Raw genomic sequence first — 18,297 nt, 5'->3', positions numbered from 1 at the left:
CTGAAGATGAGAATTCTGACAGTGTAATATTATTACTTTATTTTAATGCCTGTATTCATGATAAATGATTTTGCTGCCAGGGCAGGGTCTATTAGCTACTTCCATTTTGGAGAAACCACTTTGCATCTTCCCTGAAGCCTTTTCATGGGATGCGGGGAGGAGGGTGAGGGCAGCAAGCTCTGGTGGAGTGTTCATGTAGGCTTCATGTGTGGATCAGGACCTCTGTACACCTCTTTCCAACCTTCTGTGCTTTAGAACGGTCTGTCTGCCAACGCCTTCCCTAATTTAAAAACTAAAGGCTTTAGTATCATTGACAGATGCTCATGTGTCAATCGATCTGATAGCCATGCATGGAGGCCTGGAGCAAGGTTGAGCTGGGGCAGGGGTGTGGGAAAGGCCAATGGGCTTGGATGCTGGAGTTTAGGTCAGTGGGGTTTGTATGGAAGGCGCTGGATAGACCTTCCAGAGTTGTAGAGAAGTGTCGAAGAACAGGGTCCTCTGAGCCAAAGAGCCCCCACTTTTATGGCATCACCTGTACCTGCTGTAGGTGAGGCTTTAGGACTGTTGGTATTTGAGGGACAGGATGAGGTAGGTCTAAACCCTCACCTGAACTTCCAGCCACTTCTCCACTCCCTTTGTGTGCAGTTTTGCCCTAATTACAGGCGGCCTCGTGGCCTTAGGTTCTGAGGGGTGCTAGAGGATACAGGCTGGGGAGGTTAATTGACAGAGAGGACGGTTCTACCTACATGGCAATGGGTAGAATGTCATCCATGCTGGGTGATGACTTTCCACTGTGGTGACCTGTGGCCACCCATGCTCCTGCTATTGACCCCTCACCTTTGCTCTCTGAGTAAAACCAATTAATGTGTTGATTCCCTGGAATGAGCTTTGGTGGATTCATTCTCCGCTTTGTCCTCGGGGCATCACAAGCAGGAGGGGCAAGCAGGAGGGTAGCTGATGTTTATGCTGCCCCAGAGAAGGCATCCTCGCGATGGGTGAGAGTGTCGGTCCACATTTGCCAGGGCCCTGCAACGCACTACAACTATTTACAGGAGAGAACCGAAGCATATGTCGGCTCCTGGGTGCCTCCATCTTGCTGAATGTCCTGGTTGTGGCTCATCTCAGGTTCAGGCGGAGCAGGAGTCACGCCCTACAGCAGCCCTCTGACTTCTGTCACAACACAGTGGGCTCCGGTGGGGAAAGAGCCCCCTGAAGACAGAACCACGTCCAGGCCACTGATAGAAAAAATTAAGATTCAGGGTAGAGAGAAAGCCAGCCCCAGGGACCAAGAACAAGAGACAACAGACACACGGCAATGCTCCTGCCTCAGTCTCTGTGCATGCCCATTCCCCAGGAGACAGATGAGGATCTGTCAGAACACTGCTCAGAAGAGCTGGCCTGATGGGCTCCAGCGTCTTCCTCACCAGCACAGGCCCCACTTCGGCAGAGGGTCCAGGAGACCCATTGCCATAGTGGGGTGATTCTGACATGCAAGGGGTGGGGGCTGGAGAGATGGCTCAGAGACGACACTTTCTGCTCCTCAGGAGACCCAAGTTTTGTTTCCAGTACCCACATCTGGCTGCTCACAGCCACCTTGAACTTCAGCCCTGGGGAACTGATGACTTTTTCTGGCCTCCACAAGTGCTTGAGCATATGTGACGCGCACGCGCGCGAGCACACACACACACACACACACACACACACACACACACACACACACTCACTCACACATCATTTATATACACATTCTCCCCACCCCGTTAATTGCACACACAAAGCTGAGTAGCTTTCCCCCCATTTGCCCTCTTATCAAATAGTCTGAGGGGAGACACTTGTGTACCTCCAGTTGGCTGTCACTCTATTGAGTTGAGGTAGAGGAAGAATTCCCAATGTCTCCCTGCCCCTTTTTAGAGAAAAGCATTCGGCCATATTGAGTACAACTTTCTTTGCTTTTCATGATTGCTTGGTCTTGTCCAAGCAAGTTTCTGTCCTGCGTTAGTAAGTCTCTGCGTCCCTACTTGTCTTGCACCTTGCATTTCACACATCTCCTGGTTTAAAACAGCCTAAAAGACCGCTGTGCAGCTGTGCTTCTCACCCGTGTTTTGTTCTGAGGTTTCTCTGCCTGGTGTCTTTCCCTCTGCTCAGGGTTTTAGAGGCAGCCAGATGTGCATGTCCTGGCAGACTTCTTTCTTGCTGAGAGCACAGCTAATCCTCCCACCCCCCATTGAAGGAGTTGGATGCAGTGTACAACCCCCCCTTAATGAGGGAGTTAGATATAGTGTGCTACCCCCCCAATGAGGGAGTTGGATGCAGTGTGCTACCCCCCTTAATGAGGGAGTTGGATGCAGTGTGCTACCCCCCCAATGAGGGAGTTGGATGCAGTGTGCTACCCCCCCAATGAAGGAGTTGGATGCAGTGTGCTACCCCCCCAATGAGGGAGTTGGATGCAGTGTGCTACCCCCCCTTAATGAGGGAGTTGGATGCAGTATGCTAGCCCCCCCTTAATGAGGGAGTTGGATGCAGTGTGCTACCCCCCCATTAATGAGGGAGTTGGATGCAGTGTGCTACCCCCCTTAATGAGGGAGTTGGATGCAGTGTGCTAGCCCCCTTAATGAGGGAGTTGGATGCAGTGTGCTACCCCCCTTAATGAGGGAGTTGGATGCAGTGTGCTAGCCCCCCATTAATGAGGGAGTTGGATGCAGTGTGCTACCCCCCTTAATGAGGGAGTTGGATGCAGTGTGCTACCGATGCGATGATGCTTTCTTTGGATTTTCCGTATTGCACACGGGCTGTGCCCTTTCTGGCTTGTTCCCCTCCCACGCCCAGATCTTTCTCAAGGGCTTGTCAGAGCCCCTTTATTTTAGGAAATCTCAGTCTTCACAGCCTGTAGAAGTTACTTGGTGTTTGGAGTGCTTCAGTTTCCCACAGTTTAAGCCAGGCAGACTCCTGATCACCACTTACTTTCTCTCTGGTAATTACATTTCTGTGAGGAGGCCTCCTCCCTTAGACTGGCCGTTTCAGATACAGATTTAAATATCATCAACTGAGTGTCCTTTTAAAAAGATTCCTTATGAGACAATATTAACTAGAGTTCCAAGAGGGAAAAAACCCAAAAAAACCAAAAAATGCTGTTCCCACATTAAACTTGTACTGTACTGTCATAAGTCTGTGAGTACCTAGGTGTCACACACCTTGCTTTTCCCACATCTTCTGGTTTAAAACAGCCAAATGACCTTCTATGCATCTGGGCTCATCTGTGTTTTGTTCTGAGGTTTCTCTGCTCTGTGTACAGAAGTACCAGCCAACCTACTGATTAGAACATTAATGATTGTGAAGAGTTGGAATGTTGCAAGTCTAGAGCTAAATTACCTTGGGTTATCTTCATTTTCCTAAATAGCCATTCATTACTTACCTCTGTGTCACTTCTCATCCTTGTGACTATTTGGTAATAAATCTTTTAGAAGGTACAAACAAACGCACCTTTCTCTAACCCAAAAGCCAAAAGTGTTCGCCTATAGCGAACTTTCTCTGCTTTATCCCGGCTATATGATGTCCTATCAGTGTTTTTCAAAAATGCCTTAGTTTATGATTCTCTCTGCTGTGTTTCTTTAAAAACACCACAAAACTGTCACTGTGCAGGAACTTGGAATTGGGTGACCCGAGTCTGATCTCAGACTGTGGTCACTCAATATTTGACTCCAGGACAAATTGTTTCTTACATCCTCTGAGGTGACGGCCACGCGTTTGCATTTACAACAAAGTAATCAAGAGATCGCCTCACTGCTGCCCACTGCTGCCCACTCCTGCTCACTGCTGCTCACTGCTGCCCACTGCTGCCCACTGTTGCTCACTGCTCCTCACTGCTGCCCACTGCTGCTCACTGCTCCTCACTGCTGCCCACTGCTGCCCATTGCTGCCCACTGCTGCTCACTGCTCCTCACTGTTGCTCACCACTGCTGTCCAGTGCTGCCCACTGCTGCTTATTGCTCCTCACTGCCTCCCAGTGCTGCTCACTGCCCCTCACTGCCGCCCAGTGCTGCTCACTGCCCCTCACTGCCACCCATTGCTGCTCACTGCCCCTCACTGCCGCCCAGTGCTGCTCACTGCCCCTCACTGCTGCCCATTGCTGCCCACTGCTACTCACTGCTCCTCACTGCTGCCCACTGCTGCTCACTGCCCCTCACTGCTGCCCATTGCTGCCTACTGCTGCTCATTACTGCCCACTGCTTCTCACTGTTGCCCATTGCTGCCCACTGCTGCTCAATGCTGTCTACTGCTGCTCATTGCTGCCCACTGCTGTTCACTGTTGCTCACTATTGCCCAATGCTGGTCCAGGATTACAATAGCTGCTACATGACCAGTGTCAGGTCAAAAAGACACTAGGGACAACTGACTATTCCTAGTGCTTATTAGCATACCAAAATGCATGTTGGACTCTAGGCCCTCTCAGTATCATGAGAACCTGTTACAGAGTCCATGCTGGCATCCTGGCTCTTTTCAGCTATTCTTACTCCTGACCCTAAACTTCTCCAGCTCCTGCCCCTCCCAAACCCCTAGCTTCTCAAACCTCTGCTATTCTCAAACCCCCCAAACCCCTGGTATTTCAGCTATGTGCTACCTTGGCCCTCTCTCTTGCCACTCTTTCTTGGTCTCCTTTGCCTGAACTCTCTCTTCTTCCTCTCTTGCTCCACCTCCCTCTTATGGCCAACTTTAGTCTGCTGGCCATTTTCAATCTACTACTTTCCCTCCCTGCTCTAGACTCTTCTAAATGCCCCTGGCTGTACTTTCTCTCAAAACCTTCCGTTCAACCACACCGTGGTCGTGTCAGTTATGCAATGTGCCTCCAATCTGAATGCTCAGAACCTTAGTCCACTGCCACGTAAAGCCTGGAGCAACGGGCCTTCAGCTCTTAGGACATGCATTTATCCACCTTCCAGGCCTCAGTGCCAAGAGCCCAGGACTGCCAGCTCTGAGATCGTCCCATGTTTACCATGTGGGCATTGCCAAGGTGCCCAGCAGCAGACTGGGGGCAACAGGAAGGGACTGTGCTTTGGGTTCCATGTTTCCTCTACCCAGGAAAGGTGAGCACACTCTGACCCATGTTCTGGGGACCCCGGCGAGTATGGCTTTCATCCCTGGGCACCATCCAGCCTCAAGCCTCTGGACAGCCAGTTTGGAACTGAGCCAGTGCTGTGCTGTGTTCCTGGGCTTCCTGATCTGACCACCTCACAACCTGTGTACAGGTGACTGCTTCATGCAACCTCAAGTGAAATGTTCCAGTTGACCTTGCTGTGTTTTTGTCTTTGCTTACCAGCACTTACACCAATGTTTTATGACCACTAGATTAGAATAATTACAGATTGTAACTCGGAAGGGCCTCATGTCACACCAAGTTAGCACATTTGTACTGTGGATGGTGCTGCCAAATTAGCTGTGAAGCCTCTTACAGATGCTCTGGGGTATCCTCCTTGCTTCCCTGGGGGAGCCAGTGGGTTAGCGGGTTTGTGATGGTGGTGGAAACCCAAGGCTGCATCCTCACATGTAGACCGGTCAGGAAGCAGAGAACTCAGGTTAGAAGCATGGCCCCACCTCTACAGCTCCATCCCTGCCAGCCAAGCCTTCCCCAAGGGTTCCAAAACTTATCAAAACACACGACCATCCGGGGATCAAGTGTTTAAATACATAATCGCAAAGGGATATTTTATACTCAAGCAATTACAAAGGATAAAAATGTTTTTCAAAAAGAGAGTGACTTCATGTCCCTGCATAGAGGACAGGAATAGGATTTGGCTTCAAGGGTGCTTTTGTGTCAATAGATGGACATCAAGTGCTTATGTATTTTGGTATTTAAATATAAGTTTGTATTTCTAAAGTAAACAGACAACTGTTTATTTCCTAAGAGTTTCATTTCCTATAATCTAATTGTTAGGGGTGTATTGCATTTTTTCCAGATAAAGTCTACATTGTCCCTTTAAGTGTTTAGTAGGGCATGCTTTCAGGAGGAGCTGGCATGGTTGCTGTCTTGCAGATTGCCCTGTTCACATCCCACATTGAGTGGGAGGATCCCGAGAGGCATTTGCACACGAGTGCTGATATGGCTTCTCTTTTTCATGTAACGACATAGAATGCCATCCTTTTCATTGGCTGACTCAAGCAATAGTCTATTTTTTGGTACAGGTATTTTGAAATACAGGTATTCCCAGTCAATATTTTTTCTTAGTTGCGGCCAAGCACAACAATATTGAAAATGTACATATCCCTTTTTCTCATGTGGTGCAGAGACACTTTTTAGAAATGTAAAGTCTTGATGATGTTTTGACTTGGCACCTATCCTGGGATGTTCAAAACTCAGCTCTGTCCAAAACTGATAATTCAAGAAAAGACATAACTGTTAACTTGAGAGCAGCAATGACAGACCATAATTTCTCAAAGATTATAAATAATTTGCACAATGCTTTAGAGTGTGCCTGTGTATTTGTGTATGTGCAACTGTGTCTGTGTGTGTGTGCTCGTGAGTGAGACACACACACACACAGAGAGAGAGAGAGAGACAGACAGACAGACAGACAGACAGACAGAGACAGAGATAGAAACAGAGACAGAGAGGTGGGGTTGTCTGTGAAAAATGTATTGCTCTAGCAGGTAGGTAAGCTTTTGTCCCCATGTCTGTAATGGTGTCCTTGTGAGACTTCAGGGCCTCCGCCTGACTAGCAGGCAGAGATAACCACCATCTGTGCTGACCATCCCTTCAGGGCTGCGCTCAGGACAGGAGCTGGACCTTTGGCTCTGAGAATCCATAACAGAAATCATAGTCTGGTGAGGCAAAGGGCTTAGGTGTGCCTTTGTGAGGGGTGGCCGCTTTGTGCATAAAAGACTGAGATTCAGAGAATAAGATCAAATTTCAGCCCCTGGGAACAAAGCCTGGGGACAGCAAAGTTTTGCCCTCATCCCAGGAGGAGGGGAAGATGGCAGAGGCGGCAGGTAGCAGCTCAGATGTTGCCCTGTGGCCAGTGAGGGTCTGATGCCATGCTTACTTCTGCAAAGCCTGTGGTTGGCCATGGCAAAGGCCTCAGCAATAACCTGATGTCGTGCAGAGTGGCTAGCGCCCAGTGACTCCTGCCTCGCTCCCTGGAAAGCCTGAGAGAGGGTAAAGGTCTCTGCTGAGGTTAGGATAACCATGTCGGGGTGGCATCGATGAATTATATGTAGCCATCTTCTCTGCTTCCTCTGCCGCTGTGGTGACAGAATAAAGGTGATTTGTTGGCTCTGTTTTCAAGTGTGGGACTGGATCAGCTGATGGCTGACAGCCCATGCCAAAGCAAAGAGAAAATCCCAGACCCACATAGCACTGACTTGGGTGCTTAAAAAATAAAGAAATAGGGCTGAGGCGATGAGGTGCTGGCCATACAAGCTGATTGATCCAGCCCAAGGACTAATTTCAAAAAAGCTGGGGCGATGGTGCATGCTTATAAACCCAGAGGCGAGGAAACAGGCAGGCGGATGTCTGGAGCTTGTGGGCCAGCTGTCAGGATACTTGGTGAGCCCCAGAGCAGTGAGAAGCCTTGTGGTGAAAAAAAAAAAAAAAAAAAGTAGTTGGTAACATCTGAGGAAAAGCACTCAAGCTTTTCCTCTGGTTTCTATGTATACCCAGGTATGCACGTATGTATTTGTACCTGCACATATATGGCCGCTGCACAAACACAAACATGTGACATATACATGTCAGGTCCAAAGTGAATCGAACCCCCATCAAAGGAAGTAGATAACCCCGAGATGATAGTCTTTGTTCAGCGCAAGCTGGTCTACAGGAGCAGTATTTCTCAAAAACCTGTGAAAGGAGTTTCCACCTGCCAGAAAGGGCCCGCTCCCTTGGTGATACCTGTGGTCACCTACCAAAGCTGTGCTTGGCTGCAGACTCCTTCGGCCCTACTCTCGTGTGCCCATTTGCATTTCAAAGTCCACACTAGTGTCATGGGCTTTCTCACCTCCTCATCCCTAAACTCCAGGTGCTTTAAGTCCACAGGCTCCCCCCCCCCAGTTACTCTTCCTCCTTATTACCCCTGTTTTCCACACCCCACTTCTCTATCCCTGGCCATGGCCAGTCTGCTTCTTTTTCTCTCGGCTCTGGACTCCTCAGGTACCTCCGGGTGTTCTTTCTCTCTTACCTACAATAAAAACCTCTCCCTTCGTGGGCAGCCATTTCAGTAGTGCCTTTACAACAATTCATTCTCTCTCTCTCTCTCTCTCTCTCTCTCTCTCTCTCTCTCTCTCTCTCTCACACACACACACACACACACACACACACACACAGAGCATAAAGAGGTAGACAGGTTCTTCTGCTCAAGTGCTCAAAATTGAATTAGCTTTATCTGTCAAAGGACTTCTGATGTCCTGTAGGAAAGGGTCCACAGAGGGGTCTCTGCCTAGATGTTTATGTTATTCTTGGGGATAGAGTCAGCGACATACTACAGAAGCAGGCACCTTTGGATTGAACTGTGGGCACAGGGAGCTGGCTGCCCCTGGGGTGATGACAGGGTGAGCTTTCTATCAGTCTCTCCTATTGTCCCCTAGAGAACCCAACTTTCTCCTGCATGGTCCCTTATTTCACTAGATTTAGCCTTTATTGTCATGTAATGTTTTTGCCTTGAGCTGCTTGGTACTGGTTGACAGTGTAAGGGTCCTGTTGCCTCAGCCCTGGGTGCCTTCTCTGACCCTAGTATGTATTCCAGGCTATGTGGGAGCCAGGCCTACTGGCAAGAGTCCTTCTAGAACTATCCATTGATAGCTATAGGAAGCAGTTGTATGTGTAAAAGAAATAGCTCCCATAGAAACTGAAGGACAATGTCCCGACGTTCCTGGAAACCATGTCAGACCATCTGAGCATACAAGAACCATGTGGCAAGGGTGACCCACAGGGCCAGAGCAGGACTCTCAGTTTTTGTCTTGGTACTAGGGTCTCCTTGTCAGGTCTCCTTGTCAGGTCCCCTGGCTACACCACAGCAGAACTTGTCCTCGTCAGCTTCATTAGCTGGGAAACCTGTTTCTCTTTTACTAGTGAGGAAGGCCCAGGCTCTGTGACACCTTTATTTCTTAATAATGGTAACTATGGTCAAGGTGGTGAGAGAGCCTCAGAGACAGCTCATCTTTCTGAGGGTCTTTGGGTACAGGCCAGCATGCCTGGTGACAAACAGGTATTGTCCCTCTTCTGATGTACAGCAAGTCCTCTAGTGGGGTGGGGTAGGGGATGGGACACATAGGTTAGAGAAGTTTACAGAGGCTGCAAACCGTATCAGCAGTGGCTTCAGAACCAGCTGGTTTCTGAGCCAATGTATTTAAAACGCTCTAATGCGTCCTGTGTTCTGTAAAGGACTGGCTTTGCCTTCCAATTTCTGATTCACTTACCACCCTCTTTCCCTGCCCCTCTCCAACCCCTGTGGCCTTGAAAATGATGTATTCTGGTAGGCTTTTCCTGTTTGCAAGGTGTTCCTAACAACCCCTATGGGATCCTGTCTTCCACAGGTGATCAGGGGCTCACTTAGGTCTGATGGAGGACAGCAGGCCTGACACACATCAAGAGGTCCTCAGAGGAACTGCAAAGTCGAGTGGCCAGCAGGTGGCAGCAGTCAGACCTGCCTGGGATGTGGAAAGCCCAGTGTTAGGAAGGACACAGAAGAGAGAGCTGTCTTGCTCTCAGGAGAATCATGCAAAGTGCTGTGGTCCCTCCTTATTATGAGGACACTGAGGTGCTGGGAGCTTCTGCATCTGGCTCACACTCCCTTTCTCACCACCCCTTGCCTTTCACCCTCTTTCCCTCCTCCGCCGTGGGAGGAGTCCCCCATGACTCCCCTGGGTTCTGTGTTCTGGTTGGCTAAGCCTGTGATGACTGAACCTCCAGACTCCTACCCTGAGTGCTTCTTACTGGGGGAGCCATTGTCTTCTTCCTGATTTCAGCTGACACCTGCTGTGCCCGGGACTCCCCTTACCCCACGCCCCAGTGGAAAAGAAAAGCAGTCAGGTCTCCTTGCTCCGGAGTTGGGCAATAGAACTCCTCCTCCTTACCTACATGAAAGGATACTGGCTGTCTTATATTTCTCATCCTACCCTGGCTCCCCTAGAGCAGGGACTGTTTCAAATGTTTACCCTCAGTTTCCATCACTTTCCCGAGGTTGTAGGAGGAACTGAACAGTGTGAGTGGTTCATGGGAGAGACACACGGCATGGCCAGGGAGGTCCAGAGCCACAGCTGAAGGACTGCTGTGCGCATCTCATGCTTAGCCAGTGAGGCCCTTCATGTTGCTGTGGAGGCCCCTTCTTACTGGGCTGACCATAGACAACCCCTCATGTTGTCCGTCGGTGTCCGGTTGCTGTGAAGAGACGCTATGACCACAGCAACTCTTATAAAGGAAGGCATTTAATTGAGGCTGGCTTACAGTTTCAGAGGTTTAGTCCACTGTCACTGTGTCAAGAACCATGGCATCTACAAGGGATGGGATAACCATTGAGATGTAACAAGAATAAATTAAAAAAAAAAAAAAAAAAAAAAAAAAGAACCATGGCAGCACACAGGTAGACATGTTGCTGAAGGAGGAGACAAGAGTTCCACTTCTGGATTGGCAGGCAGAGAGAGAGAGAGAGAGAGAGAGAGAGAGAGAGAGAGAGAGAGAGAGAGAGAGAGAGAGCTGTTAAGCCTGGTTTGAGCTTCAGAAACCTCAAAACCCACCCCACAGTGACACATTTCTCCAACAAGGCCACACCCACTCCAATAAGGCCACACCCACTCCAACAAGGCCACACCTCTTAATCCTTTCGAATAATGCCACATCCTATGGGCCTGTGGGGGCCACTTTCACTCAAACCACCACAGTTGCTTTGAGCTGTTTTTAATTAATAAAAGTTGTGTCACAGGTTCAAGCTCCTACTTTTTGTGTAGAAACAGTTTTATTTTAGCATTACTTCCGTTTTAACCTGCATGGACATGTCACTTCACCATTGGATGCAAGTGCCCATAATATCATTGTCACCAGAGGTACATGGGTTGTTGTTATGCGGCTGGCGCAGGCCCCACATAAATCCAGGCCTGGTGCTATCGCTTGGGAGTCACCTGGGATCTATTATGTCTGTGCCTCTTTTCATTGGTGTATATACTCATCGTACGTTGTAATCAATTTCATAACGGCATTTCACTTCCAGTGTATCAAACGCTTTGTCCATACTCAGCTGTTTTGTTAGTTTGATTTTTGAGACAGGGTTTCTCTGTGTAGCCTTGGGCTGTCCTGGACTCACTTTGTAGAGCAGGCTGGCCTTGAACTCACAGCGATCCACCTGCTTCTACCGCTTTGCCTCCCTGAGTGCTGGGATTAAAAGTGTGCGCCACCATGCCAGGCTCCATAGTCAGCCTTGTGCCTTCCGTCATTTGTCTTTTCCTTTTAACAGATAGTCCCATTTCTACTTTTGTGTTATGCAGTTATTATTATGTATAAATAGATGCCATATTTTTATCTCATAGATGACTATATAAAATATGTCTCATATAAATAGATAGACACACACATATATATACACTTATATATAAATATAATCTAGAACTCACATATGAGAGAAAAGGTGACATTAGCCTTTCTGGGTGTGGTTTGATCTACTTAATGTGATGCTCCCAGTTTCATCCACATAATGATCAAATACACCTGCTGCAAAGAGAATTTTGTTATGGGGTGCGCTACCACAGACTAAAAGAATACAGGGTTCCTAGATCATGAAGGCCTGCCCTGAAGGCACCTTCCAGAAGTCAGTGAGTAGATGGTTTAGACCAGTGGGTCTCAACCTTCCCACTGCCCCAACCCACTAACACAGTTCCTCATGTTGCGCTGACCCTTGACCATGAAACTATCTTTTGTTGCTACTTCATAACTGTAGTTTTGCTATTATTAACCATCAGGTAATTAATTATCTGTGTTTTCTGATGGTCCTAGGTGACCCCTGTGAAAAAGGTCATTTGATCTGCAGAAGAATTGAGGCCCACAGGTTGAGAACCACCAGCTTAGGTGGTACTGCAGAGACTGAAGCTCTGGAGGGCAGGCCTCCGGAGACAGCCCTGCTCTGGCTTGCCCTCTGTGGATGGAGCTGTCCTGGACATTGTAGGACAGTAGCAGCACCTCTGGTCCCTTACCTGTCAGTCACAGAAGCCATGTATCTGCAGACTTACATCATGCCTCTCAAGAGACTCTGTTGCCCCAGGCAAAGTCATTGCTGGACCTGTTATGGATGAGTTGTCACTCTCTGCAGAGTCCCAGGCTTTGTTCTCAGCTTTGAAGTTGTGAGGGGGATTGTGTTGTGTGACAAGGGGATGACCAGGTCCTGGAGGACGCGTGACAGTTCAGCATGAAATGGTCTGTGATCCAGCAAGTCAATTAACCACTTCACTGAGCACCAGGCCTCAGGACTTCTGGGCACAAAGATCTCATCTTCAGCATTAGGATGGGATGTCTCTGAGGCTGGTTCTCCAAGAGTGATGCTAGTTGTTGCCATAGCAACTCCACTCGCACAGACTGTTCAACCAGAGTCAAAGTGAACCGTGGCTACGTAGGGGATCTATACACATAAGCCTGTCTTGAAAAATCAACACATTTCAGCCCAGTGACAGATTTATTCCAAGTAAATTAAAAAATAGGACCACTTGGAGAGACGGCTCCATGGTTAAGAGCACTGGCTGCTCTTCCAGAGGACACGGTCTTGGTTCCCAGCATCCTCAGGGTGACACATCTGTAACTTCAGTCCCAGGGAATCTAAAACCCTCTCCTGGCCTTTGTGGACACTACATGCACATGGTGCATAGACACATATGACACAGAACACCCATATAAACACACAAAAAATAAAAGGCCCACTTACCATCTCTTAACCTATATATATAAGAGGACACAAAACATGTTCAGATCACAGGTAATTTGTGGTAATTTAATGAGACAAGGAAAATACTAAGTAGCATGTATTAGCTGCAATTATAAATGATATCAAGAATGGAAAGTGAGTATAACTGATGGAAATAATGGCCGTGCTAAAAATAATGTTGACAGCCATGATCTTGTTCTGTAACTAGACAGGCATGCAATGGCGTTTGTTTACGATGGAGAAACCAGGCTCAGGAGTAGGCACAGTCTGAACTCAGACGTCTTTTACGTTTAAGCAATTTTACTGGGAGAGTTTTACAGAGAGAGGACGGATGAGAAAACAAGCTAGACACAGGTGAAGGCAGAATGAGTCAGAGAATGTGAAGGAGCCAGGAGATGAGAGAAGATGGCTGGAGTTAGTTTGAGGCCAAGCAGAGCAATACAGGGGCCAAGAGAGAGGGCAGATTGAATAAGTCAGCTGGGAGAGGAGTTCGAGCCACAACAGCTGAGTTGAACCAGCCAGCCCAGAGCTCAGTGAGAACAAGTAAGGGTGAGCTTATTAAGCAGTTAAGTCTCAGAGGCTGAAAACATTCTAGGCCTAGGTTAGATTGTACGGAGGCTAGAAGCTTCTAGGACTAAGCCTAGGTTAGCAGACAGAGGCAGTAAGCCTCCAAGACAACAATGAAACGGGCAAATAAAAGTTGCTTTTACACTTTGCCAAGTGTTTTCATCTTTGTAGACCTATAAGGGAAGTATTATTTTAACCTTTCTCTTATGATTTTGGATACATTTTTCACATATAAGAGCTGCGAAGTGGAAGTTTCTGGTTTCTTTTAAAAACTCAGTTGTGTCATGTGATGCTTTTCTAGAAACTGTCTTGTGAGAGGGCACATAATGTTTAGAAAGACTATGAAAAGCACCCCACAGACAGTTAGATGGCGCATTTGCCTTGCTACAGTGTGCAACGTTTCGTTGGTCTTCACTTTGTAGAGAGAAACTTCCCAGGGAACTTCTGGTGGTCCTCCTGCTGGTTCAGGCCACTTCTGCTGGCTCGTGCCACCATTATGGACTCATGTCGCTGTTTGGTGTTGGCTATTGGACTGCACTGCTGGTATCCTGACAATGCAGAATTGAACTGGCCCAAGGAACTATGTCTAGATAGGTCCGCAACCCCTTTCTCCTGACAACATTCTTTCTCCCATTTCTCTGGTTGGTGGATTAGGAGTGAGGTTGAGGTGTTTAAGAACCCTGAATATAGTAGGTTTTGAAAAAAATCTAGGCCTGCAGAGCTATTTGCATTTTATTTTTGAGTCACTTATAACTTTTCATACATGATTATTGATGTTAATATTGGTTTGTTAGGATTTCGTCCTACCAATATGTTGTTTACACAGACACATCTCTGTAACATGATTTATTTTTGTGCACAGTAATACTGTGCTCTTACAAACACACATTTTCTTTCTCCTCCTCCTCCTCTTCTTCGTCTTCTCCTTCTTCTTCTTCAGGGGAGAGCATGACCGCAGTCCCCCACTACCACAAGTTATGCAGTCGACTTTCCCGCATTTGGGGAAATCCCAGGGGTCAGCACATCCAGAGTGCAATGGATAAGCCTCGCCCTGGAAAACCACCTTCATGTTCATGGTATCTCCCCTGCCAGGTAAGCATAACAAACACACATGTTCATAAGTAGTAATATTATATTTTAATACTATTATGTTTTATAAGTAGTAAAATTAATTTTTCTTATTTTACAGTTCTACGCTTTGCATAGTTGAAAAAGGTTTTCTCTCTTTGTTTCCCTTCTTTCTCCTCCCCTCCTCTCTCCTTTCTTTCCATCCCCTCCCTTCCCTCCTCCCACCTACCGTCTTTTGACAAGATTTTGTTAGTCCAGGCTCCTTCAAACTCCTGATCCTCCTGCTCCAGATTGTCCAGTAGCTGGGCCATCACGCGTCACCGCCCTGCAGGCCCCACCACGTCCGGCTTGTGGGTAGTTTGTTTATCAAGTTTCCTTTTGTTCTTTACAATGGAGACTTCTAACTCAAACAGAACGTAACATGTATGTACTGATCTGACGTTTTTCTTTCTCATACAGTGGTTCTCAACATTCCCCACGCCGTGACCCTCTAAGAAGGGTAGTACCTCGTGTTGTGGTGACCCCCAGCCATGTAACTATTCTCATTGCTACTCTAAAACAGCAATTTTGCCACTGCTATGAATTGTAGGGTAAATATCTGTGCTTTCGGCTTGTTGTAAGCAACCCCAGTGGGAAGGCTGTCCGACCTGGGCCACCTGGGGGGACCCACAGGGAGAGAACAGCTCCTCTAGTAATTTTTGTGTTTGTCTTTGAATGTTTCCTCTGTCATGTGCCTGGGTTTGGCAGCTCACGTGAAGCTTCATAACACAAGAACTGAGCAGTTATCATGCTAATCTGGCTTCCTCCCTGGTCCATCTCCTCTCCCGATGTCACCTGGACTTCTCCTGTGGCTCAAGCCCCTCCTTCCTCCTCTAACTCCTCCTCCCCACGCTCGCAGGAAGTCCAGCCCTATTCTCTCCCTTGCTCAGCGATTGGGTGTAAGCGGCTTTATTGGCATATTGGGGGATAACTAGGGAGCAGTATTTACATAACATTAAAATAGGAGATCGTCTGAACAAGGATTACAACTGGATATGGGGGAGGGGTGCAGAAGTCAGCATTTGAATCACCAAATAACCGTGTGGTGTGCCTGCATTGCTCTTCTCTCTCTCTCTCTCTCTCTCTCTCTCTCTCTCTCTCTCTCTCTCTCTCTCTCTCTCGCTTTTCTAGGAGTTCTCATGAGTGTACTTTTTATATGAATGCTATGTTAGATTTATGTTGTTCTTTCTTAAAATATGATGCTGGGACTTTGATTACTATGAGTATTAAATTTGTAAGTGAATTTTGAGAACATGGCATCTTTATCACGCTGATTGTCACCTGCCTAGCATCGTAAATGTTTAAAATTCATTGTTTTGTGCGTGTGCATGTATGTATGTATGTATGTATGTATGTATGTATGTATGTATATGTGTTCATGTGTGTGTATATGAGTGTGTGTGTGTGTGTGTGTGTGTGTGTGTATGTGTGTGTATGTTTCTCTGTGTGTCTGTGTAGGCCAGAGGAAACCTTGGCTGTTATTCCTCAGGCACTATTCACCTTGCAGTTTTTTGAGACAGAGCCTCTCACTGGCCTGGAATTCACCAAGGAGGCCAGGCTTTCTGGCCAGTCATTCCCAGAGAGTTCCCTCTCCATTTCCCCAGTGCTGGGATTAAAAGTCTCTCTTAGTTAGGGTTTCTGTTGCTGTGAGGTGACTCCATGGCCATGGCCACCCTTACAAAGGGAAACGCTTAACTGGGGCTGGCTTACTGTTCAGAGGCTCAGTCCATTGTCGTCATGGTGGGAAACACTACAGCGTGCAGGCAGACGTGGTGCTGGAGAGGTAGCTGAGAGTTCTACATCTGGATCCACAGGCAGCAGGAAAAGAGAGCCACTGTGCCTGGATTGGGCATTTGAAACCTCAAAACCCAGCCCCAGTGAAACACTTTCTCCAAAAATGCCACACCTACTCCAGTAAGGCCACACCTACTCCAACAAGGCCACACCCACTCCAGTAAGGCCACACCTACTCCAACAAGGCCACACCTCCTAAAGCCATTCCCTAAGCAATCAAATATGAGTCTATGGGGTGTCATTCTTATCCAAAAAGCCACAAAGTATGTACCACTATTTTCTCATATAACATATCTTAATTATAGTTTTTCCTCTACCCCTCCCAGTTCTTCCCCACTTGCCCTCCTCTCTGGATCCACTACTCCTCTGTCTCTCGTTAGAAGAGAGCAGGCCTCTACCACACAGGACCCGACTGCTGTTGCACGGCTTGTTAAGCAGTCATGTGTAGAGCAACAAGACACAGAAGGCATTAGGTGCCCTGATGTTGAAGCTCAAACTCGCCCTGAGGAACTCGCTGCCCCTGAGAAGCAGGAAGCAGCCTGACAATAACGTGGCCCGCTTTCCCATTTATCCTCTCTTCTCTCCTACCTAGTGTTCCGGGGGCTGAAAGGGTGGAAGAAAAGGGCTGGAGCGGGGTGGAAGGAAGAAGAACCTATAAAACGGCAAAGACCAGCTACCGTAGGAGCCTGCAGCAATGACTTGCTTACATGGCATGGGGCGGGGGCTGGAAGCAGAGGCGGTGTCACCATCAAGGACCCACGTCTAGTGACCTGCTTCCTCCAGCCACCAACCCACTCCCTGGAGTTTCCTGTCCTTTAAAAGAGTGCCACAGCTGGCACCGAGGAGTCAAAACATAAGCCTGTGGGTGGCGTTTCCAGCTTCCATCCAAAGCCGTGCTTCATGGGAGCTTCCTGTCTGAGGCACAGAACCTTGAGGCAGAGTGTGCCCTAAAGAGTCCAGGCTTAGTAAGTCAACTTGGTCTGCCTCACCCAACTGCCAGCATGTGGTGAGAGAGCACAAATGCCATTGCTGTGAATCAGGCTGGCACACTGGGGGGGGGGGGGGGGGGGGGGGGCAGCTGGGAGGATGGTACCCACTGGCTCTTTGGTACTGTTGAAGCTAATTTCTATCTTCTAATATTAAAAAAAAAACTAAATTTTTACTCGTTCTTTGAGAATTTCATATATTTTGATCCTGTTCCCTCCCCAATCTCTTCTCAGATCCACCCCCTCCTACCCATCCAACCTTATGTCTTTTTTTTTTTTTTTAACTCATCAAGTCCTATTTGTACTGCCCATAAGCCTTTAAGTGTGTGACCTTTCACAGATGTCCTCCTTTTATCAGGGCCACACCCTCAGTGAAAACTGACCTGTCCCTCTCCCAACCCCTATTAATTGCCAGTAGTTTCTAAGCTGACGGTCAGACTTTGCGCCCACCTCTGACTTCATCTAAGTTGACGGTCAGACTTTGTGCCCACCTCTGACTTCATCTCAGCTACCTCTCCAGCACCACGTCTGTCTGCCCTGCACGCTGTGGCGTTTCCCACACAGGAAAGCATGCTGACAGAATGCTCCCCAAGGCTTGCGCATCGTTCTGAGAATTGCTGAGCTGCGTTCTCTCTGGAACAGCCTTTGCCTTCTCAGCTGCGGATGCTCACTATGAGCCCACCCTATAGAAGCCACGTCCTCATCACCTGCCTGGGAAGTCCATTGTTTCTGGGCACCATAATCAGCTCCTTGAACACCATCTCTTCATCTCATCTCATGACAGTTGCTTTTTGTGAAACCATGGCAACAGCCTGGGTCGTGGTACTTTTTACAAGGCCATGGCTAAGTGCTTGTGCTCTTGATTGCTGAAGAGCTTCCTCTCACGGCAGCTCTTATTTACAGTACAGATTGGTGAGGAAATTGATACCAACTCTATGAAGCCTGCCATTTATTAG

The 18,297-nt window shown here is 47.9% G+C and overlaps 1 protein-coding gene and 1 non-coding gene across 2 annotated transcripts in view; both read right to left on the bottom strand.

Annotated features, from left to right (window-relative positions):
• Mbp (myelin basic protein) overlaps positions 1-14,833 on the bottom strand; it is a 133,462-nt gene extending 118,629 nt beyond the window's left edge. Inside the window, exon 1 of the mRNA XM_051163231.1 lies at positions 14,752-14,833. Within this exon, the coding sequence (XP_051019188.1) occupies positions 14,752-14,833 (82 nt within the window). The remainder of the gene's footprint in view (positions 1-14,751) is intronic.
• LOC127204880 (U1 spliceosomal RNA) lies at positions 14,392-14,554 on the bottom strand. The gene has a single exon (XR_007832565.1). It is a non-coding gene; the product is annotated as a U1 spliceosomal RNA (small nuclear RNA).
• Positions 14,834-18,297: the final 3,464 nt, after the last annotated feature.

This window comes from Acomys russatus, chromosome 20 (genome assembly GCF_903995435.1).
Source record: "Acomys russatus chromosome 20, mAcoRus1.1, whole genome shotgun sequence".
Taxonomy (NCBI): domain Eukaryota; kingdom Metazoa; phylum Chordata; class Mammalia; order Rodentia; family Muridae; genus Acomys; species Acomys russatus.
Note: the sequence above shows the minus strand (reverse complement) of the source record. Positions and strands in the feature narration are given on the sequence as shown.